The 25,318-nt window shown below is 34.7% G+C and overlaps 1 protein-coding gene across 2 annotated transcripts in view; it reads right to left on the bottom strand.

Annotated features, from left to right (window-relative positions):
- The window catches only part of DLC1 (DLC1 Rho GTPase activating protein), a 239,190-nt gene that overhangs the window by 142,226 nt on the left and 71,646 nt on the right, over positions 1–25,318 (bottom strand). For both annotated transcript variants that reach the window (XM_065737003.1, XM_065737002.1), the window contains 2 exons: positions 12,913–13,062; positions 10,601–10,732 (listed from right to left, as the gene is read on the bottom strand). In XM_065737003.1, coding sequence (XP_065593075.1) covers positions 10,601–10,732; positions 12,913–13,062 — 282 coding nt within the window. The remainder of the gene's footprint in view (positions 1–10,600; positions 10,733–12,912; positions 13,063–25,318) is intronic.

Here is a 25,318-nt window from a genome sequence, read left to right as displayed (position 1 = left end):
AAACATAATGTACTGGAGGGCAGTGTGCCATGATTTGGTGTTAATAACTCTACAGACTTTAATGCAAAACACAAATCTAGAATAAAAGTTAGAAGGGTGGGCAAGTCAAAGAAAAAAAAGGAAAGAAAAAATAAATGGGTATATAAAAAAAGACAAAAATTATGAAAAAATGAAAAAGAAACCAAAGAAGAAAGAAAAAAAAACAACAAAAAAGGAGAAAGGAAAAGAGAAAACAACAAAAACTGACAGAAAGACCACTTCAAAGATTCATAGCTAAGCTAAAGCAAAGCATCATTTTTAAAATCATCCTGTTCTTTCCTGTTTTTATATACACAGTTCTGCCAAAGGCTTTCAGTTTTCATAACTTCCCAACATGGGTCATATCTCATCAACCACTGAACTTTTGCATATGTATACAAGATCTGCTGAAACAGTTTTACGTTAAGAAACACCTCTGTGTAATAACTAGAAGGCTTCCAATCATCCTGTGTGACCTACTGCAGGGAAACTACTTAAGCAGAGTGGGTGGATTCAATGATTGCACTGGTCCCTTCCAACTCCAATAGTTCAATGATTCAGTGAAAAGGTAAGGGGCTTACAGCTCTCAGTTCACAGGATGATTTTCAATTTGTGCTATTTAATTTGACTGTTGCTGTTCCATGCTACTAATTCCTAGCATGACATAATAAGCACACACATTTGATCCTAGCTACAAGTTTTGTGCAACACTGTTGGAAAGAAGAAAATTGCAATCTTTACAGTTGTCTTCTAGTAAAAATTAAAAGTTCTTTCACAGCTTTGAAGCTCTTTAGTCTCAGTTCCCAGAAAATCTGCAACCCATCTTTCTGCATCAAGACTCCAAGTAACTCTCTCCCTTTCCACTCCTTCATACTTTCTAGGAATTAGGACCTTTTCACCGCTTCTGGAACCCTCTCTTCTGTTTTGGACATTTTGAAATACACTGTTACTAATGGACAGGATGATAACAGTCATTAATCTATGAAGATTTCTATTTTAATGCTGTTTATTATGCTTTTATGAAGAACATATTCTGCTCAATTCAATGCATTAAGATCTTGTTCAGGGTTACTCTAAGGATTCACATTATTAAAAATCCTTATGTTCCTATTCCACATGTGGTAAAATTTTTCTTCCTACATATTCTCCAATTATTTCCTTTCAGTGACAGTATTCTAAAAATGGTAAGATGTCTAAATGCAGTAACTGATGCAATACATCTTACATTTTAAGAGGAGATTTCAGATTCCTTCTTTTCAACAGTTTCCCAGTAAAGCCTGGTATTTGTTATTTGTTCTGAAATCATAAATGAAGAAGAGATGGCACATTTCACTAGGATAAGTTATGCTGAGATAAAGAGCTAGAAAAGAGAAATAGCTTCCACATAAATGTCCCAGAGTTCTGATGAAACATTACTCTTCCTATGCTTCATCCTGAACAAAAGTTGTTCAAAAGTATACATCCAACCAAAAAGTAATGACACAAATAAGGCATGACTGTCAAATGAGGGATATTTTTCTCTGGCATGAGAGGTCGTATAAAAGTCTAGTAAAGAGACATGACCAAAATTTTCTTTGAATTAAATGTCTGATTGCAAACCCTATACATTCCATTTGAAAATTCAAAGGAAACGTATTCATGTCTTCTGAAAATGGAATTGCAAATGTACCAAAAAACTGATGACTTTTTTTTTTTTTTTTAGAAATCTTGAAACCTATTCCTTTAAATAGGTTCAAATTCCTTTATCAAAATGGAAAACATAGCATATTTTTCACTGTTCACGGGACTGCGTTTAGCCGTTGTATCAAAATGCATATAATAGTTTGCTGTAACTTGAGTGGCCATAATTTAAGTTTCATCTAAATGCTGTTATTGTCTGACACATAGCACTGACAAGTTGATTTTCACATCGAAGATTCATGTTTAATTGATTTAAATGAGCAGTCAAATCCACCAAAAACGCTGAATCTGTGTGCCATTTTTAATCTTCACATTCTAGCACAAATTTTGTGCCTTCTGATTCCATGAAGAACTTGATTTCACCTTGCAAAGTCTATTTAGCATTTTATCCCAGCTTACCTATCTTCCTTCAGAAAAATTATGACTCCTTGATCAGCATCAATACTTTCAAGGTACTCCTAGGATTACATATTATTCCATCCCCTGGACTCTGTGAAATTCACAGCTTTGATGATGATTTGCATAACAGTATCCATTTTTGAAACTTTCACACCTGGATTTTCTTGATGCCTAATGCAGTGATATTTTATGAAATATGAGTTGTCAGTGATAACTGCATTATCTTCTATTATATTTACAAGTCTCTATTTATTTATATGTACCAGCCATCACCAGGGCACTATCAATATCTACACAAGATAAATTGACAAGGGTAAAGAACACTGCTATGATGTATTTTTTAATCTGCTTCATAGAAATCGAGAGATGTATTGTGTTTTAATAGCACCAAAGAAGCTATTTTTTGATGTCACAGTTTCATGATTTTTTGTTATCTGTATTCCACTCCAGTTCCATGGATTGTCAATAGTTCCAGGCATACCTGTCTCAGAAAATAGTTAAAACTACGTACCCCAGAGGATGTGTTACTTTGCATTTTTCCATTTTAGGAAAATAGGGAAAGATAAAACCATTGGCAAGTCATGAGATCGCTCTCCTTACCTTTTGGATCATCCCAGCAGTGTGGGGGTTCCCTAGCCATCTCACCTTCAAGGTTAGATTAAGGCCTTCAGTTTTCAGACACTCTTTTTCTCATTTTCTTTATTAGCTTCAATTCTAATTATATTATATTTTGCTATTTTGCATTCCAATATCTTATTTGGTAAACTAACTTTCCTCCTCAGATCATTGCTGCTGTTTTATTTTTAGGCCTATCTTCCTGCCTTTTTTCCCCTTTTCCCCTTTCCTGGGATATGGGCCTGTGAGTCCCCCCCCCCCCCCATTCTTCATGGAATTGGGCTCAACCAGCCTGCAAAACACTGACATTTGGTGACATATTTGCTATCAGTACCTCTCATAAAAACAGCACAGAGCTCTTCCTGTATCACCAGTACTTTCATTTATTGCCAAACTATAAAATTTGAAAATTAGCAGCTTTACTCTCCAAATTTCTTTTTACAGTATTCCTTATTTCTTCACTTCACCTGGCTATAGTCTAGTGAGAACAACTGATTGTAGAAAAAAACCTTTTTTTTGGTTTGCTTTTTACATTTATACATTATATCTGCCATGCTTTCCTTACATTGCTTAATAAAATCAAAACCATTTATTGATGGTGATTCCCTGCATATTGGAAAAGTGACATAAGAGCACATCACATGTAAGAGGAGTATTCTTTGTTCTTGTGTTAATTCATTCTAATTGGTAAATATTTTAGGTCTGACACGACTTCATTGCAAAAAATACATTCATATATAATGTGTCATTCCTGACATACACAGATTTGTTGATTTAAACAAAATTAATCCTGTGAGAAAACAAACAACTGATTGTAGAATGAGATTTAAAGACACAAACTTAATAGTGTCTGAAATTTTAAATTGTAGGACTTCATGTGATTCACATGATTAAAGTTCAAATAATTCGCTCGTACAGAACCTGGAAAACTCTCTCTTCATTTGCTTATGATCATCTAACAGCATACATGATTTCCTGCTTTTAACCTTGAGTATTTAAGTTTAAACTACATAGATGATATTGGTCCTGAGAGCAACAAAGTAAAATTCATCCTGTTACAGATTTCAGTTTCTGTTTGTCAACAATACAATACTAATAAACACAAAGTGCAGAAACATATTTGGTCCCAAATGTCAGTAAGCCTGGCTTGCAGCAAAGAAACTGGAGTGCTAAGCACGAGATACCCCTCATTTTTGAAGGGTTTGGGAACTCTCTTGCCCAGACCAAATAGCAAATAGTATGTCAGAGAGCCCAGACTGCATTTTCTAGATTCCCTACCACAGCAAAATTCCCATATGTGACCAGAAATGGTAATACTCTCATTTTTCATTGCTCATGCAGAAAAGATGTAATTTGTGATCAGGCCTGAGGTCTTGAATTTGACCTCTTTGCCCATTGCATTACAGACCAGCATAAGTACAATCCATGGACTGTAAAACATTTAGGCATGATATCTTCCTACGAAAATATACCCTTGCTCATGCTTTTATTCTAAGCTACGATATGGGAAGCTTCAGGAACAATCAATTTTTACTTTAGTGTAGTTTTTTTTTTCTTAGAGAAGAATAAGTTCCCTATTCTCAAACACATGAGGCTTGAATAAAATGAGAAAAATGAAAAACATTCAGGATTTTGCAAAACAGAGGCTATCTTCTGGGAAAGATGGGTAATGTTCAGTATTTCTTCCCTCACAGTTGGGCATGCTTTAAGCAATAAGCAACATGCCAAGGAACCATAGCACTCTCACATAATGAACTTAATACTCTCAAGCCACATGCCTCCTACGGTGATACACATGGAGATACAATATTACATTGTATCAGTTATTATGCAGTAGGCTTAAAACAGGACATGATTTTTTTTTATGGATACCAGCACTTAATGTACAAATAAATGACTGCATGTGTGAATGAAGTATTCCTAATGTGAAAATTAAAGCTCAAGAGATTCACCTAAAAATATTTCCAACATCTTATGTTCATTAAAATTTGAGATTTTCCTCAATTCTTCAATTCTAGTTAAGACAGAGTTGAATTTAAAAAGGAATATTTCTAAAAGTATATCCTCCACCCACTTTAACATCCATTAAAACTTCACTCCCACAGAAAGGCAACCACCTTTAGCTTATGATATCTCATAAATAGTAGAGTACTTCTGTGCAAGATGAAAAGCTTTTGAATCATGATACAGTCAATATGCTCAATTTATGGGTCATTCTATTCAGTCTGATTGCCTCTAACAGGGTTAGCAACTGATGTCCACACTGTAGTGTATTTACAAGATGTAGGCAGCAGATGGCAGCATACAGTGGAAAAACAGAAGTCATTAAAGTTAAAAGAAAAAGTTACTGCTGAAGTCAAAGTTTTCCTTTCATTTACAGAAAACAAACAAAAAACCAAAAAAACAGCAACAAACCAACAACCCAAATAGTTATCATACCTAACCAGACAGACTGTAGGAGAGAGTGTTGGCAACACTCCAGAGAGGGGGAAGACATGACAGAAAAAAAACAGTATAAAATTAGGTTCCACAAACAGGTTGCAAGAAGCAGAAACGCAGACATACATCTTGATATACTGGAAAGAACTCAGAAGTCATCAAGCCTAGCAACTCACAAGGTGGGTATTTACCTAGATTCTCAGTGCTGTTTTAGGACTGAACTTGGAAAAAAAGTGTGGAGAGCCTAATATGTACCTGGGCCATACAGTAACTACATAAAAAAGCAAATGTTTTACTGCATACACTTCAATCACTCAGGAATTAGTACTGAGAAATGGTGAGAGAGACTGTCCCTGACCAGTGTAGCATGGTAGAAGAAGTCCTAACTGGAGTATTTTTAGTTTAAATTCTGCAAATGTTCTAGGAGCATCTAAATCTTATTGCAAAAAGTGTTAATTTACCTTTTATATATAATTCTGAAATCAAAGTTTATTGGTACTTAGCATAAATTTTAGCTTAATTTCATAAGTTATAAAGCAGCGCAGTAGACTAACAAGGAACTTGAATTCTAATTTTTAATTTATAAAATTATAAAATATTCTTTACAGAATAAATGAAAGGTCCTTCTCTAAATAAATGATATTTTAAAATTCTATACAAATCAAAAGCATTTGTGAAAAAGCAAAACTATTTTTGTACGTATGAATGATCAGTTTGCAGAACTGTCACCTAAATAACAGAAGCTAACAGTAACAAGGCTTGTGAGAAAGGATTTACAAGCTTATCCAGGGCTCCACTGAAATCAGTAGCTGCATCTGAATCCCATTCTAGTGCTTAAGCCAGACCAGGTCATTTTGTACTTGCAGGCACAACTGGTGTCTAAAATTATTTAGATAAATGAATGCATTTAAGTGATCCATTACAGTTAATCTGAAAAGCAATCTCCTAGATACCAGCTATTCTGGGGATAATAGATTCCTGATTACCACTGTGTGGACTGATTAAGGCTAGATCAGAATGGTTGAAACAAGAGAGATAGAACAGCTAAGAAAAGCAGTAGGAAATAATCAAAGCTTTTTTTTTTTTTTTCCACCTGAACAGAAAAATAGATAGGCTTCAAATAGCAGATGTTCAAGGACAAAAGTGTCCACAACTTCTAGATTTTCTTTGATACTGACCTTTGTCCAATTGTTTTATATTCAGGAACAAACAAACAAAAAAAAAGAATTATGATTGACTCAACCTTTCCTTAACTACTTAACTTCTAACCGCACACTTGAAAAACCCATTGTAACTTATCTGTTATTATTTAAATATTTTCAAGATTTATAGCTACATATTTTCATAATGATCGAGATAGATTTAAAACTCAATTATTTCTGGTCTTAATTGTTGAATAATATTATTAAGCATCCAGATGTGAGGCATTAGTTGCAGAAGACAACAGCACATATATTTGCATTGTTTTCTCTTCAAATCCAGACCAGACACTCCCATTTTTCAGTGTTTCTCATGATCACTGGGGCAAAAACAAGTTGATTTCCTATTTTTTTTAAGGTGATTTACAACTGATATGTGACACATGCTTGCTATATATGGTTAATATTCAAAACACATTGTTTATTTTGGAGTCTGATGACTAAAAACATAGTGATGTACTAATTACAGAAACATTAACATTCTTTACTGTGTAAATAATGTAAAGATGGCACTAATGTTTCTTAATATCCTAAATTATGTGGCAATATAGCTATATTTTATCATATGGATCCATATTTCACAAGACTATCCACTTGTGCACTTCAAAGAGCAGATGCAAATCCTTGAGTTTTTATACTGTTGACCAATCTCTTCACTGATCACATCAAACCCTAACCATGAAATATAATACTGCCAAATTCTGAAACTAAGGGTGAAAGTATAAGGCATATACTTCTCTTAAGGCCCAAATACCACGTATGTACATATGTACAGTAAAGACTTTCATGCTGCATCCTGCAGAATCACAGAAACATCTTTCCACAGAAATAACGTTCATGTAATGCTATGGGGAGAACCCTGTTCTTCCTTCTCATGCCTCCTTATCAGGAGCAAGGAACACACTGTGTGTGCCCACATGTGTATGCTTATATATTTCTGTGTTATGTACACACATACACTGACAAGTATGGATTTGACTAGTCCTCAATGACATTTTATGAAGTGTCAAATAACTTCTGTATGTGGTTTCACATACAGACATGCTTCCTTAAAAAATTAATTTTAAAATAAATTTTTAATTGGCACTGAAATTTAAATACTGGAAAGGTAGCTGAATATTTCATAAAATCTGACAATGAAAATTTAATGTGTCCTGTTTTTTGTTTTGTTTTTGTTTTTGTTTGTTTTGTTTTGTTAATAAGTGAATAATTTCCACCAGGATTATCACATCAAATTCTAATAATGCCATGCTATTCTGGATTATTTTACTTTAAAATCCATATAGATCTTAATAATCTTGAATGGATATAGGAAAATTGTTTAAATGCTGACTATCTATTAAGTCTTGTGAAGCTACTACCTTTTTCGATTTCTTCAGCAAGCACTAGATTTGCATCCATATCTCTCATTACTCCCACCCACCCTCACCACCCACAGTCTGCACAAGATGCCTTGTTTTAGCTGTACATTCTGTTTTCAAGAGTTTGATACATTTTGTTTAAAAATACCACATATCATTCCATAATATAACTAATTGCAGTTGTACTCTTGTTTACATATTTATACACACAACAAAATAAGTTGTCATTGGAGACTGAGCATCTGGAATCCTTGAAGATTTGCAGTTGCATACAGCAAAAAGGAAGTGAAAATCATCAAAACAGTTCCACAGGATTATAAAATAGATTACTGAGTTTCCTGTATAGAATAAACCTATTGCTACATTAACTACTCCAATTAAAAAAGTGAAACTATGAAACTAGTGTCCCTTACAAAGAGAACACCACATTTGATTTTCACAGGTGATCTCTACATGAAAATCAACAGAAAGAGTTAACCCTGATATCTTTTCTGAGCAGCATTTCACAGTGATGCCATTTACCCTTTTTAAAAGACCATCCCAAGTAGAGACCAATGATAAACAAGCCCCTTTTCTACCAGTATGGGATGGCAGTCTAGCTGCATGGTCCAGATGAACAACAGCACTAGTAATACCCAACGGTAAGGACTGAGATTATTTTCTCCTAGTGCATTCAAAGGAAGCATATGCTTTCAAATATGTTTTGCAGGCAGGGAGGCAGCTAGTGTTTTGCACACTTTAAACCACAACACTTATTAACAGTCAGTTTGTGGACCTAAAGGGTATACAGCCAAAGCAATCGGAAAGGAATAGAAGATATCTGAAGGGATCTTGTTTTACCCAGTTTTTGGGAGAGCTACACTCAAAAATGATATACATTTCTGCACTCATCAATCTTGGTGTGATACAAATGAAAATATGGCATTTGTCTGAACACATGCAGTAAAGAGATTCCATCCCAAAATACTAATATAGAGCGTGGTAAGCTGCATCAAGGAAAACTTTAGGAAATGAAGTCGCTTACAGGAAATTTAGATTCATTTATCATAAATGGTAACAAAACAAGGCTCTGGATTGTAGCTCTACAACCCACACAATATTTACTGTACAGAGGATAAAAGATTTCTTCAAAATCACATACATTAAAATGTACATCATAAAATAACATCGTGTATGTTCAGCATGATATATTCAGCACAGTGAAAAATCAAAGAATAAATAGTTGAAGAGAATTAACACGTACTGTTCAAAGGAAATAATCTACACCTCTGCAAAGCCAAGTGATGAGTTCCCAAATATCCATAGAAACACCCAAATTTAAAAAGCAATGTTTAATACCTCAGAGAACATCTTCTCTCTTCTCTGGATCTGGCGAAATGGGATATCACCTTCCAGCATGACATGTGTACTTATTTGAGAATTTGTGCTGCATTGCATGCAGTGACAGAGTGCAGAGCACACTATTTGCTATAGTTATGCACTGATGATGAATTACAAGTGAATTTATTTTTGTACAAGTGAACAATCCTGAATGTAAATGTTTATTAGAACTTTTGTTACTGCCTCAGTCAAAGGCATTCATTAATTTGCTATTATTGCAATGTAGTAAGTGACAGTTTGCCTTTATTTTACTTCCTATAAACTTGCTATAAACATATATATTTATATTAACTCACGCTTTATATTTTAATATTTAATCCCAAAATTTCTGCTGGTCCAGTTACCAGCAGTGGTAGTACTGATGAACAGATGGAGCATTCATTATGCTGAGACTTTCCAGCTGAAGATCTCTCTGCTTTGTGAGATACTGGAAAGAGCAAGCACATATGGGTGCAGAAAGCACGCCAGGAGTTTCTTCAATGTTCAAGCTTTTCTGCACAAGTGTTAATGAAGAAGGATTCTTCAGTAGATGGACAATGGTAAAAGACCAAACCATTCTGATAGCCATGAATGGATACAGAAGGCTGAGAACTCCATTGCCTACAAACTGAGAAGTAAACTATACAGCAGAATGCCAGAGAAATCAGCAAATCCTCTCTTACTTGAGTGGATTAAAATACAGGAAAGCACATTAAATACAGGAGTATATGCAAGCAATCCCACTAGCTGCTTACAAGAATTTCTCTGAAAAAGGTGGAAATAGTGCCTGTATACCTGCCTGTGTATGATACAACAGGAATAACTCCTTTTGATTACGTTACTGAAGGCTAGCCCAAGTTCCTACAAAATGATATTCTAGCATTTTTGAAACTCATTGACAAAAGATCTGTCATCTAATTTCTCAGATTTGTAGCTCAGGAAACATAATTCCAGCTCGTGTGCACTGGCACCTGCAGGAAAGCTTTTGCCTGCTCAGAGGTTTCCCTCAGTTCCCAAGTGTATGCAACTGCTCGCCAAATTTGTCCTTGGAAAGACAATTTCCCTTCAGCGGGGTAATATCTCTTCTTGGAGTATTCAACAATTTAGCCTTTCAAGAAGGCTATGAGAACAGAGTTTGAGCATCATAAATCAGGCTATGTGATTCAGCTGTTCCCCCCCCATCCCCCGTCTCCATCCTTCAAGAGATTTAGGAATTGTTCCAAGTGACGCTACTACAGGAAGCATTATCTTCCAAAATAACATGGATTAGCTCCCTTAATTTAATTTCTCAAAAAACTCAACTTATTATAATCATTGCCTGATAATAGTGTGTTCCTAAGTGTCAAACTTCTGATTTGCCTAAGGATTCTTTGCCACTCATGAAGCACCTTGACACAATTGGTATTAGCAGTCCTTATTCTTCAGTGTCACATACATAGTTCTCTATGATCAGTGTAGAGAATTGTATAAAATTACTTCATTTCTAACCTAAGATCGAGCGTGATGTCAAAGCTTAATCTTTGTACTCACCCCAGCCTTTGGTTTAGCTCCAGAAGTGGCTGCTGAACAGGATGATGTTTGGTCAGGAGCATGAATGTTAGTAGACAAGCTTGTTAGTGAATGACTTACATCTGCTCCAATTTCAGAACCAGATTCTCCATCCTGTTAAAAAAAAGTTACAACTCTTTAGTAGATGTGAATATGAAATAAAAATCTATATATTTTAAATAATGGGTATATTTATATAGAACCACAGAAGCTTATGCTTGGTTCCCTGAATAACCGTCATTTCCCCTATTGTTTTCCATCACTTACACATTCTCTTGCTTTCCTATTCAATGCAGTGGTTTGCATTAACAGCTGTTATGAAATTATAAATCACTAACTTCAAAGCTATAACTCCCCTAAATAGTAGAATTCAGGGGAAGAAAGATCAGTTCAGGGCTGCAGAAGTCTGACATTTTTCTGTGATGTTCAGCATTTCCTGTGTGCTCCCACCTCCTGTCTCCCACAGCACTGCAAGCTCAGTAAACATCTGTAAGCCATTACACAGCTGAAATGACATCATTGTGCAGCAGTTTACACAACTCAGAAGCACAGTTCCCTAGTTTTTTGGACTTTAGTAAATGCTTATCAGCCACATGTTACTTCTAGTTAAAATGCTCTTACACTTTATGACAATGGTTTAATTGTTTTTCTTCTTAATAAAAAGAAGAAACATTTTATTTTTAAGGACATAAAAAGAAGTGCATGTCTGATTTACTGTATAGAGTGAAGACAGGAGCTTGTATTTCTTGCAGATAAATTATGGCACTTACCTGGCACTGAGCTGGCCATCGGTAGGAACTGCCCTATATACTGCCCAGATTATTAGCTGAGGTGCAGTCTGTGAATACTTTGCTTGCAAAAAAGCCTGAACCCCTTGAATGAACCCCAGACAACTATTTACAGATAAAGGCTCAGTTTCCTAATATCATGTTCCTGGTATTGCTGAAATAAAAGGCAGAAATGTCTCAGGGGTTCCCGAACTGGAAAGAAATGGCAATCTTTTGATTCATTAATTCCACTTAAGTGCCCACCAAAAAGAAGCTGCCAATTAGACAGATGCCTCTATTCTTTCTTCTGGTGGGCTGCTTTCTACAGCATGGAAACAGACACCACTTCTGATTATCTTGCAGGATTACTTATATGGATTGTACCAACTCCCTACTTTGTAGTAAGAAATTACCTAAAATGCTGACATTAATTAGCAAGATATTTATGTCATATTTGAGCCTTCCTCTTCCATCAGTGCCCAAGGAAATGATGTGAATAATTGAAATGAAAGGGCAAATGTTAACTACTAAAAGTATATTTATGTAATATTCAATAAAAATGATTATTTTTATCTTCCAAAACCACAGAAACTTATATGCAGATTCTATACCTCATCTATAGGCCAGTCACTAGACTTTATTGTAATAACAAAGTCTGGCTTTAATAGGAAAAACCCCTCATAATCAAAAGAAAATATTACTAATGAAAACAAACAACCTGAATGTTAGCCTAGACATTTTGGGACAATATTTCTCAGGTTTCTTAAATTGAAAAACAGCTGCTACACATGTGGATAAAATTAACAGGAAGCCTGCATGAGAACACCTTGAGTCAGTCATTTCAGGTTCTTCACAGCTACATGTGTAAACATTTTTCAGGAAAAAAGAACATATCCATCACATCTGTGACCTGTACAATCTCTTCTGTCTACTCTCAGCAAAGAATTTAAGTTGTTTAATTAAAATTTTTAAATTATTTTACTTGTTTAACGTGTACAATTTTGAACAGTCTTATTTTAAATGATAGAGGAATTTATTAGTACATCCCTGCCAAAAAATTTCCAGTACCATCAAGCAAGCAGAAAAGATAGACCGGTAGCTCATAACTACTTTCATATCAGACTACTTAATGCCAAGTCACACAAACGTGCTCTGAAACTGGGGTGATCCTGACTCTGTGTTGACCCTGCATTTATAGAAGTGATAAAAAGACTGCCACAAGTTTTCTGAATCTTGTGGACCTTCTTTTTCAGAAGCCTTTGCAATGGGGAACCTTTGCAATGTTCCTTATTGAAAACATGCTAAAAGAAAATTTTGGATGCCACTATCACTGTCTTCGAAACACATGCTCAAACACACACACACAAAAAAAAAAAAAAAAAAAAAACAAAACCAAATTACTTACAAACAGCTTTAGTTCTGAAACCAAGGAGCTGAAAAGTGGGAGGAGTAAAATAATAAGTTATTAAAGAAAAGATAAAGTTAGAAAAGATTATACTTAGAACAATAACAAAGATACCAGCGTACAGGTATATGTCTTCGTTTGTACATTGGAGTGCTGGATGGGGAAGAACCTGCACTGAGAGCATTTTCAATATCCTGATCCAGCTGGTCCAGTTTCATAATTAACAGCACCATTGAATCCAGCCGTGATCGATCCCGATCTTCTGTTATTTCCTAAGGAACAGGACATAAAATTGCCAAATATGAAATACTTTTTTGCTTATTATTCAAATATATTTTCATGTTAAGAAATAGCTTATTTTTATATTAATATATTTTTATATTATTCATATTTTTATATTACTTTTAGTATACATTCAGCAATTAAATTTAACAAGTGTACGCATTTGTTTAATACAAATCCATTGTTGCTATTTCCTTAGTACACGTACACTTTAAAGAGCTATTGATTCTAAACATTACTCCAAAAATTCACCCAAGTTAATTAATTTGGCTGTACAAATTCAAATGATAAAGGTTAATGCACGATTGAAATGAGAGAGAAGGAACTTCAAAGAAGCTATTCTACAGCTGAAGATAACTGCAAGTATTCCTTGTGGAGCTCACCAGCATAATGTTTTGTCAGGTCTTGCAGTGTTGTGTCTTGGTTGGAAATTTTTGGTACAGATGAGATACATTAACAGTATAGTAAACACAGCATAGTAGATACTCTGATCAGAAAGAGAGAAGGTTTAAGGATATTAAATGAGAGCCCTGAACATCCAGTTTACACTATTTATTTTCCTTCACTCCATTTGCAGCAAATAGAGACAAAGATAATCTTTAGAAGAGCAATTGAAAGCAAGATTGTCAATTAGATGAAGTAAATAATGCTCTCAAGATCACATTATGTCAAAGACAGTTCCTCTCCTTTTGCTTTATATTGCATTGTCATGGTTTTATGATTTTTGGTACTGTTATTCAACATCTTGGTATGCCATCACAAACGCTGGCCAGCCAGCAGGCTTCAAAATCCAGGTACACGAAAACATCTATTGATTCCTGTGTGGATTTCCACAGTAAGAAATTAGAAAATAGGAAGTTTCACTAACTCACTTGAAATAATATTTTTACCTTTTCTTTTCCTCAACAAATGGAAAAAAGATGTTATAATTGCTTGATTGTGCATAAGCATTAGGAAATGTAAATGCCCAGATTAGCCAGTTGTGATAGTCACTCAACTGTTTTTCAGGCAAACTTATTTCTCTATTTAGTTAGGATTCTGTTAGCAGTTTTATTACAGACTGCTATTAATGCTGTCTAGACTGAAACCAGGGAATAGGGCGAGTGCAGTGGTAACTTGAGTTATGGCAAAGAAGTGCAGGCATTTTGATACATTGACTAAACACAGTCTTGTGAGCAGCAAAAAATATACATGCATACTTTCCTTTTTGCTAGAGGAATGTCAGTACAGTTTTCAACATTGAAAAAAATCAGTTTTTTGGTATATTTGTGACTCCATTTTCAGTTGAGATAAATACATTACCTGCACATTTTCAAATGGAATATATAGAGTTGTAATCAGATAGACAATCAAAAACCCAATTGTGTCTCTTCACTAAACTTCTATATGCCCTCTCTTACTAGGGAAAAATATCCCTTGCTCCATACCTTATTCATGTCACCCCTTTTTTGGCATTACATCTGCAAATAATTTCTCCCAGGATGAAACACAAGAATAGTAAAATATCAATAATCTCTAACGAACATCTTGAATGGTCACTGGGAACTGCAACCAATTCCGTCAAACCTGGCCTGGTTTCACAAAAGCAAGGTCAAATATCCCACTAGATTTGTGTTATTGTTGCTCTCTCTTTTTTTAATCATTAATTTTTTTTCACCTACAGTAGGTATATTATATTGTTCACATACAGTCCAGAACAGTTTATCTTCACTAAATGCAACCCATGCAAGGCAAAAGTTTGGCCACCCATTCTCTAACTTATTTTAAATTGTTGTTCAAAGTCTTTAAAAGTGGGTGGGAGTATTTCTTATTTATTTCATTTTCCTTATTGGAGAGATAATAGGCATTTTTACATAAAGAAAATAAACATAAGTAAAATAATAGACAAAACTGGAGTTTTCTTCAAGCAAATTGTTGGACTTTTCCTGGCAGACAAATTAGAAGCTTGATCACATCTTAAAAACTGAAAATGCTGTAAAAGAATCTGCTGAAATGAAGCGGTGGCAAATATTGTTCAAAGTGATCTCCAGGTTTGACACAACAGGCTGTTTTTGCAAGTAAACACTTTAAGAAAACAATAACATTATCAGCATGGTATTTAGCTATTTTGTTCAGTAGTCTTAGCAACTACTTGTGGTCCTGACTGCTGTTAACATAAACCTTTTCACAGAAAGTTTTAACATTTTAAATATACTTCCTGTTTTCACAGTTTACTAAATATCACAAACACCTTCTGTTTGGCCATGTCACTACTAAATTCTATATATGTATATAGACCTAAAAATTATACCAAAAATAGCATATACAAATAGAAAAAGACTAATCTTGAGTGGGACATTTAATACAACACTTAATAAATATAACAAATTAATTTTAAAAATGCCTATTATCTCTCCAATAAGGAAAATGAACAATTATATAATTTATGTTTATATAGATTTAGCCTTCATATTCTTAAATTTCCAGCAGCTTCATAGATCACCTATTTTGCATCTCTCCAGTTTATATATTGATATTTTATTATTAAAGTATATTATTAAAGTATCATCTGATCTAAAGCCAACTAGATATTAGAAATTTGTTTTCATTTGAAAACACAGTATCTCCTTTAAGTTGTCTCTCACATCTTCCTACATCAATAGCTAGTTACCTTCCAAACTAGAACAAAAGCATACAGATTATATTTATAGAATTTGTTTATAGAATTATACAGAAATCCTATCTTTGTCATTATGAAGTCAGAAATATAAGTACTACAAGGTTCCTGGTTGAAGATGATCACTACAATCTTAATTTCTGTCAGTAGGCATTGGGCAGCTCAAGAACATGTGACAAAAGTATAGGGTTAGACAAACTTGAGATGTTATCAGTTTGGCAATTTTGTTTTTGACATTTCTTTACACAACGAGGAGATATTTAGATCATAAACTGTAGTAATTTTAATTTTTATGTCCTTTGCTGTGAGAAAGGAGTTGGTTGAATTTGAACACATTCATCTGTTCAGAACAGAATATATTGTATTCATCCCCAGAATTAAGAAAATATTCCCAAATTAAGTATTAAAATTCCAAAGTTAATACAATATTAAAAGAAATCCTGATATTTTTTACAAGAAAGTTCATAAACTCTGTTACTAGCATTGGCACACAATGCTAATTCAGTGAAAATATCTTGTGAAGGAAAGTTACAAATGAGATTCAGCCATGTTTTTAATTTTTCTTTTTGTTATTTTAGAGTTTATATTCCCATTGAAAAGAATAAGACTTTTTCCTCTTATGTACTTTAAGAGTTTGTCTGTCTTTTTACTACCAAGTTCACCCCTGTTTGCAAACTGAGATTGTTTAATAGCTGTCCCTGCAGCACTGACACTCCACCTAGAGAGCACATGAAAAATGATGACTATAAATTTATTTGTGCATAGTGTTCTATTTTTATTTTGAATGTTTCATGAATTAAAAGCAAACATGGAACAAAGGTAGCATTAATAATGTATTTCTAAAAATATGAAGTATATTATTTAAGATTGCAACTTTTATACCCATATTATCAGTTCCTCATGATTTTAACCTACTCAAAAACAAAGGAAACCAGCCAAGTACTACAACGCTCATTAGCTTTGGATTTCTTGTAAGGGCAGGGTGAAGCTGCAACTTTATCACATCACAAATATTTATGCTCCTATCGTAGGCCCCTTTCCCACAAACCTTTTTTGATAGAATAGACCCAAAATGTACCTTTTGAAATGAAGTGTGTTAAGTATAAAATCTATATTAATTTGCACAGCAATTTTTTTTTGGTTGGGAACTGGTACATAGAACATCCTACTTTCTCTCAATATACCCACATTCCCTTGTAAGGACACCTTTTTGAATCACCTTCTGGTTTCCTGACCAGAGCAGAAACCCCATTGATGCCCATAGTTATCTGTGATTGAGGAAGGGAAGAAAGGACCTGCTCTAAGTATATGGTAGGGCCACCAAAGCACCTCCCATCCTTTCCCATTTCTTGGGATTTGTATACAAAAATGCCCACAGCTTTGAAGAGGAGACATTGGTTTTCAGAGGCAGTTCTGCTGCAGCACTGGCAAGATGAACTACACATTTTAGATAGCATTGAATTACTGATTCTTGTTTTTCTTTGCTAAAAATGTTATTTAAGAAAATCAGAACATTGAAAAATTGCTGATTTTATGCTGTGAAGGTGATCTTCTGAACTGAAAACAAGTACAAAGACTAATGCTGTTTTGCAATACTGTTGGTTTATTTCTAGCAAGTGTATAAATCAGATGTTAAATTTTACTCTATATTGTACTTCACTGGTCAAAAACCTTGGAAACTGCCTAGAAAACAAATCTTCATCTAAATTTTAGAGTCATTCTGTGAAATTCCATAACGGAGTTCTATTTCTCGGAGTTTATATTTCTTTTAATATTCTATGGAATATTAAAATACTATGAAAAACTTCAGCACTTCATTCTGTTTTGACATAAGATACAAGGCCTAAACACCAGTAAAGATTACAGTGAAGTTACTATTCCATTATTTGTTCAGAATATGATTTATATTTAGAATAGACTGAACACGGAACAAAAAATAAGCATACACTAGTGTACAGGTGTGCAGATGTGCTCAAGCACACAAACATCCACATATATTCACTAATGTATTGGGAAAAGTATTTTTTTCTGATTCTTAAAGTAATTGCAGTAGCTAAGTCTTTCCAAGTAAACTATACCAGATAGCACAGTGTGTTACTTCTCTTGGTAACACAGTAGAAAGTGCCGCAACAACAGCAGAGCAGCAAGATCCAAAGCTGTAGCAAGTGAGGGTTTGCTCAAATGCAACAGCTGTGAGCACAAAGAAAAGAAACTGCTTACCTTCAGAAGGCATCAGGTATGCCAGGATCTCCAGCAAGATACCCTTGCCTCCACTGCCAACCCTTAAATGAGGTCTAGGAGGGTGTGGATCCTGGTTGCATCACTTCCAGTCACTCAGTGTGTTGTGGGCACCTGAGCACCCCTGGGTTGGCCCTGCTTTCCTACCAGGTGCTCAATCACTTTTTCAAGCCACAACTTAGCATTTCTGCTACACCTTTATAATATGAACTTTTAAATTCCCATTGTACCTACAAATACATTTGCAGAACTGAGGATTTCAGAAGCACTTTATTGCTATATGATCTAATAATTGTCATCTTCAGGACTGTAACCAGTAAAGAGAGGTAATAAAGGCTTTCAGGTGCTATTGTATATCTCCTTGAGACATATTCTTTTGAAAAAAAAACAATGGAGGCACTGGAACAAGTTGCCCATCCTGATGGTGGGTGCCCCATTCAGACATTCAAGGTCAGGCTGGACAGGACTCTGAGCAACCTGATCTAGCTGCAGGTGTCTCAGTCCATTGCAGGGAATTAGACTGATTGAATTTGAAGGGTCCCCCAAAGGTCATCTATTTCCATAATTTTGTGATTCTACACTTACTATGGTTCCAGACAAAAAGATATGGCAAAATCAAAACTAAAACTAGCTGGTTTCCCATTTAACTAATAGTTTATGCATAATTATTGTAATACAAATTCATAAGCTTCAGACAACAGGTGAAATCCAGTTTTCTTCAGATTTAAAATTCTTTACAGTAGCTAACCAGATGAAAACAAAGTCTCAGTATGCATTTCTGATTTAGGATCATTTCAGGATTATACCTATGACTACTTGCCAAAATAAAACTCCATAGATGTACAGAGCACAACATGAACATATCCATCTTCATTAGGAGGAAGGAAAATAAAATAGTGAAAGTCAAGTTATTAATTGTGCTTTTCCCAACATAAAACATGAGTTTTACTGCATGAGTTTTCTTTCTTTTATGGGATGACAGCTGGACAAGGTGATCTTAGTGGTCTTTTACAGCCTTAATGATTCTTTGATTCTGTATTTTAAGTTGGCAATATACATGTTCAACCTGGCTATAACTTACAAACTAAGGAAAAAGCAAGCTTTTACCTTCCCTGATAGCACTTCTGTTTGATGTGACTTGAGGTTTTTTTAATTATTTTATGACAGCAACCGGAGCAATTATTATCGGATGGAAAAAGTACTCATTATATAGAACTTCATGAGTGAAGAATGAGGGATGTTGCGTTTTTGATATTGCAAGAACACTTCAGATGTGGTCACTTTGTGCAAAGTCAATTACAAAATATTTCAGTGAACAAGATACTGCTTTACCATTATGCAATAAATCACTGAAAAAAATCATACCACAAGACTAAACAGTGGTTTTAGTTTAATTTCTGACTATTAAAACAGAGACACTGATATTATGAAATCTTGCTAGGATATAGACAGATCTGTTGTTGGCATGTGCATTCCAAAACAAACAAACAAACCACCAGAAAATTAGGAAATTCATGTATATTAATCACAAATCATTGTGAATCTCTTTCAGTTTATCTACTACAATTTTTGTATGCTTTCAAGTTGATATATCAGAATTTTTCTGTATGAAAATTTAGAAAGTAAAGATTTTCCTAAGACTTCAATTTCCACAATATTATAAATTAATTTCTTGTTTGTCCTTTTCTCGCAAACTACAGATTAAGATTAACAGTTACAAACAGTTCAAGGAAAAAGTACAAAAGAACGCAGGATAAACTGTCAACTCAATCTTTATAGATAAGATATACATGAGTGAGATTTCAGTGAATGAAAAAAAGCTGATTGAAACAGACAAACAACACAATGCCCTTGCTAATAATACCTTGTTCATTCTGTCTATTATTTGTGTGTGTGGAGAGCAAGTTTCCATTCAATGAACAAAGTCCTAGCAACATAACAGGTTGCAGAATATGTTCTGTATTTACTTTTATTTCATGCTGCTCAGGAAAAAAAAGATACCATGGAGGAAACATGCCATTATATAAAAAAAACCAATGACTAATTATCATATGAGAGAAGCAGGTTTAGCTAGTTACTTGATCTTGTAAATTTTGCCATGAGGGTTTGCTTGAAGAAATGCAAGTGGTTTTTTCTTTTTTTTTTGGGGGGGGGAGGGAGGAGGAAGAGAGGGGAATAGGGAGAATATAAATATTTAACTGCTTCTGACTTTTATTTTAGTTTATTGTTACTCATCCAAGTCCCTTGGGTCTATTTATATATCTTTGTATACTGTAAGAAACACATGCAAGCACACTGATTAGAACAGCAAAGAAACTTTGTACATTAACAATAGAAATGAATGCCAAATTTAAACCTAAATATAGAAGAAAATAGCATAAATATTTACCTGGAGAGGGTATTGAAAACCATAGGTTGCATTAGCTTATTCTATCAATTTTGCCAGAGAATTTTTATAACTTGAATAGCAAAATGCAGAAATATTTTGGAATAATCTGCAGCTCACTGAAATGAACCCAGTACTCGTGGCATCTGATTATCCAATTTTATTTATAGTCATTTATTTAGAAATCTAAATAGATTAATCATTCTCTTTTCTGAAATCTTCCTCATGTTAGCAGATCACATGTGAAACTCATTTGTCCCATCCATCAAAGTTCACGATTCTTCTCGTTTCTGGAGGCCACTAGGAGAGAAGCAACTGCGGAAAACTAAGATAAGAGTTGTTGCATCTAGCAACAAATACTTTCCTTCCTCCTTCGTACCAAGAAGCAGAACTAGATTGTTGAGACCTCTGAAGAGGATACAAAGAAAGTTCAGAGCTGAGGGTGGAAAGACAGAGGTGAGGGAATCATTGTGGAAAGAAGAGCTCAGACTTTTATAGAAAGCTATATAATATAGACAGGTATGGATCAATGACAGTGACTCTCAGGGAGTTCAGGAAACCCTGTGTCTGAAGGGACACCCCAGGACCGTGACTTAGAAAGTGAGAAACTAAAATCACAAGATAGACTTTAAATGGACAGCAAGTTAATCTGCTCTGCTGCATAATGGACTTTATTTATGCAAGAGTATAACAGCAATCGAATTCAAAAATCCTATCTTCTTTAAGGTGAAAAATAAAAATGCCTTAGATAATTAAAACACTAATGTATTCAGGGTGATGTGACATTCTGCATGTGCTGTGAGGAGAGCTGCTTACAGTCCTAATGCCAAATGGGCAAAACCAAGGACATAATATATTTCTCCATCTGACTGCTATTTGGCTACAGTAAAGATCAGATACTAATGTTTACAGAAGAAAAAAAGGAACTTATTAGTAAAACCACAATGCGAAAAGTATTAAAAATGTAAGGCAATAAGTAAAGGACCAGGAAGTATTAATGCAAATTCAAAATTCAAATTAGGACACATGTGGTATAGAAAAAGTTGAGTTTTTTCTGCATATTTAGAAGAGCAAATATCATATAAGTTTTGCAATATACAAAGCCTTTCCTGTGCTGCTAATATTTCTTCTATGCAACTTTACTTGGATATCTGAAATATTTTGTTACTCCTGGTTCATTTCATTAGAAAAAAAAAAAAGCACTGACTGAAGATTTTGAGTCATGCAAGTGATCTGAAAGAACTGTTTAAATATACTCAGGCTTACTTTTACGGCAGATGTAACAGCAGAATAAAGTTCCAGAAGTTACTTTTCCAACACAGGAATTCCTTGACAAATAGAGGAGGGAAGCTGAGGATTTAAACTCCTACCCAGTAAGACTGAGTTTTTTCAGAAATACTGAACTTCAAAATATTGCTGTTGCTTTTAGAGAAAATGTTTCCTGCAACAAGAATACTGGAACAGATTCTCAGAATGCTACTTGTGGTTGCACATGACATGCATGATAGGATTGATTTAGATATCAGTACATTGAGAACCACATTTTTAAAGTTGAATGACCTGTAGCCTAAGCTACAGGGCTTAAGCAATGTGAAATTGCATAAAATCCCTATTACAATGAGAGTATTTATTATGAGACATGTATCTGCAAGAATTGTCTCTTCCTACAATCAAGAAACATATTACAAAAAAGAAAGATTTGTGGTCATAAGCTATTTGAAAGTCCCAAAACTCCAAAGATCCGCTTGCCCATCTCTGATTTTTGCCTTTCCACACCACTGCAAGACTGGCGCTTTGCTGTAAATCCATTTGTTCTACTTACCTTCCCTTTATTTTCTATCTGAAGGCTGATCCTATGTTGAACTACTTAAGTGCACTTCATCTTGACTCTAGCAATGAGACATCTGTACCTTTCTGTGGATCACAGAGACTGTTCATTTCTTTAGTTTAAAGGTTCCTTAGAGTACCAAGACAAACTCTAATGGATTTTTACTATCAAATCCACTGCTAAACCTAGCAATAGTCAATGACAAAATATAATTTTTCTGATATTTCACCTTACATGATGTTAATAAGTTCAGTATTTCAAGACTCAAGTTCATTCTAAACACACTGATAAGTAATTTTGTTCTGTTCATAACTCTGCAATAAACTTAGCTTTATAAAACCAATAGCTAAAATCACAATACATCACAGTTGTTTTAATTTTTCTGAAATTCATGATTTTACTACAAGTTACAGTTTCACTATATATTCTCCCTAGCCACCCCTCACCTCATGCCAGCCAAGACCCCAGTAGTGAGCCAAAACGCATCCAGCTGAACACAGCCCCTAGAAAAGGGACAGCGGTAAGCAGGATCACTTCACTAGTGTGGATCCCTGCATCATCATGCAGATTCAATGAAAATGCTGGCCAAGGAAGCAGGAGATACAAAAAAAAGCCATACAGCTCTTTTTTTTTTTTTTTGCAACAGTCTGGATTTTTGGTAGTACAAAGCAGCTACATTACTATAATCTTATTTTTTTTTTTTTTTTTACAGATAAGGTTATGCTGATTTCAAAGGCATTGTAGGATCTGTTTTTCTTCAGAACACCACTAGAAAGAACTTATGGGAATTTCTAGCATAGCTGAGAAAGGGTTTTAAATAGCAGAGTACTCTCAACAAAGAGTAGTCATCTGCTGTCCCCTACCCCTCAATTCACACATGCATCCTTCTTCAGTTTTCCAATCTATACAGCTGATGAAAAGCCAGAGATAATGTTTTTTAATGGGCAAGTCTGTAAGAATATTATAGCATGAGAAAACCCATTGCTAATTTTTTTTTAAGTATTCAGTGAAAGGCATTTTGCATCCCTGTAAAAATCTCATTTTTTCCCATGTGAAAATTGGATTGTTAACAATTACTTTTATTAAGTTACTTCTGCATAATGAAATTTGAATTAAGTGTAGCTCTGTGTCACAACCAGCTGCACATTTTTGAGAACTATTATTGGTGATTGAAGAGCTGTAGATAAAAAATCTTGATCTTTAAGACATAAAATTTGTGAAGAAAACAGAACAGTAAAGAGTTCACATTTGATTAATACCCAATACCACTGAATATTCAGAACTTCAGCAAAACCATTTCAACAACAAAAAAAAGACTACAAAATCAGGTGTTGATATCAGACTTCACATCTAATTACATGTGAGAATAGTCATACATAAAGAACACTAAACTGTCACAGGAACTAAATATGCGGGAATAGGAAACTGCATCCAAGGAACAGCTATCCCTTCAATGTCAAGAAATAATCTAAATGGCCCTAAAAAACTTTATCAAGCATAGTTTTCCTTAAAATTTGAGTACATAGAAAACAGTAATAAATGGCAATCAGAGGCTTTGAAAAACTACAGAACTAAGGGAAACTGGGCCAATAGTGTTTTACAGCTCAGATATTTCCTGCATTAAATAGCCAAGATGCTGCAGTCAAAGAAAACAAACAACTATTTACCTCAGACATCACTGATCATTTGTCTTCTATGCATTATCATCTGAAATTCATCAACACTAGATGTCTGATCATGTGGTAAGCAGTTGACTGGAATTTTGTAGAAGTCTGTGGCTCAGACAAGTTATTCATCTTTTCTTAACATATTCAGCTATTTCATGTATGCCTTTGAAATATGTTTGAGCACACTAGAATTATTCTAGCTGTTAAATATTTCTTAATGGGATTGATGTGTGGACAGTACATGGCATTGAAAGCTTGCTTAGGCATGCACGCTAGCCTGAAAACCAGCCCCTAGGGTGGGGCGTCCATTCACATCAAAAGACATAACCCATGTAACAACCAGAAGACAAAGTTACTCTGAAGATTCTCATTCTTCTGAAACTATGTCTTTTTTTGTAATCCTTGAATTTATTTGCCCCTTAGAAGTTTCTTAAATTTTTCTCTGCCATCCACTTTCAGTACCTATTTTCTTTCAAAACTTCTATCCAACATCCTAAAAAACACACCCAAATATGCACATCATGATGTCTGCTAAAGCAATTTTCCATAAACATTTAAATGAATAAATTCCACACGCTTAGATTTAAGCATTTACAACCTTTTCAACAGTAAGCTCAGCTTCCCAAGTCCAGTGAGTATTTTTACCCAGAACCATCAACACAGTAGATTCCAAATATGTTTAATGTTACACAATATAAAGCATTACATATTCATATACAGTATTAATGAGCTAACAATAGAAAGTCATAGATTCATTAAAAAAAACTGGAGAAGATCCTGAGATGTCATGTCATCTGTCTGCCTATCAATGACAGCACTGTAATACTTGACAGATTATTATCCAGCTCTTCTTCAAATCAACACAACTGCCCCAAGCACTGTTACCTTCCCCAGCACTAAAACAAAAAAGGTAGAATCACATTTTTTTTTTATAGTGGAACTATCTTGAACTCATTAATTTTTATTTTTGCCAGTTTTCACTCTTCATGACAGATACATATCTTTTTCCCTTGAAGACAATGTGACATTCTCCTGGTCTCTTGTTTATGCTGATTACTCACCTGCCACTCAGCAATGGCAGGAGCTGCTCTTCCCATTTCTTAGCACTCTGACATCTCTCTTCAGCTATCCGGGACCTACCTCCTGATGAGTAAATTGTAAAGTTCCTGCGTTCACATAGGTTTCACCCGTAGTGAAAATTCATCACTAGAAATGGAAAAGATCCATATGCTCAAGGGCACAGCATTCAGGGCATCTCTCTGTTACTGCATATAAATGTAACTCGAAGACATTTCAAATACCAAATACTTGCAAGGTGAAAAAATATTAGCAGCAGACTGAGACCTCTAGACAACAAGAAGCAGGTAAGACAAATGCTTATCAGGAACAGCTGAAATACAGCTAATCTTGCAGGCTCTGGACCTGGCAGAAATCCATTGATCCCCTGAGTGGTGCTAGGCCACAGACCACC

This window comes from Cyrtonyx montezumae, unplaced genomic scaffold, assembly GCF_038088225.1.
Source record: "Cyrtonyx montezumae isolate F1298 unplaced genomic scaffold, pur_monq_1.0 scaffold_2, whole genome shotgun sequence".
NCBI classification, from domain to species: Eukaryota; Metazoa; Chordata; class Aves; order Galliformes; family Odontophoridae; genus Cyrtonyx; species Cyrtonyx montezumae.
The sequence above is the reverse complement of the archived record's forward strand: the minus strand, read 5'-3'. Positions and strand labels throughout refer to the sequence as shown.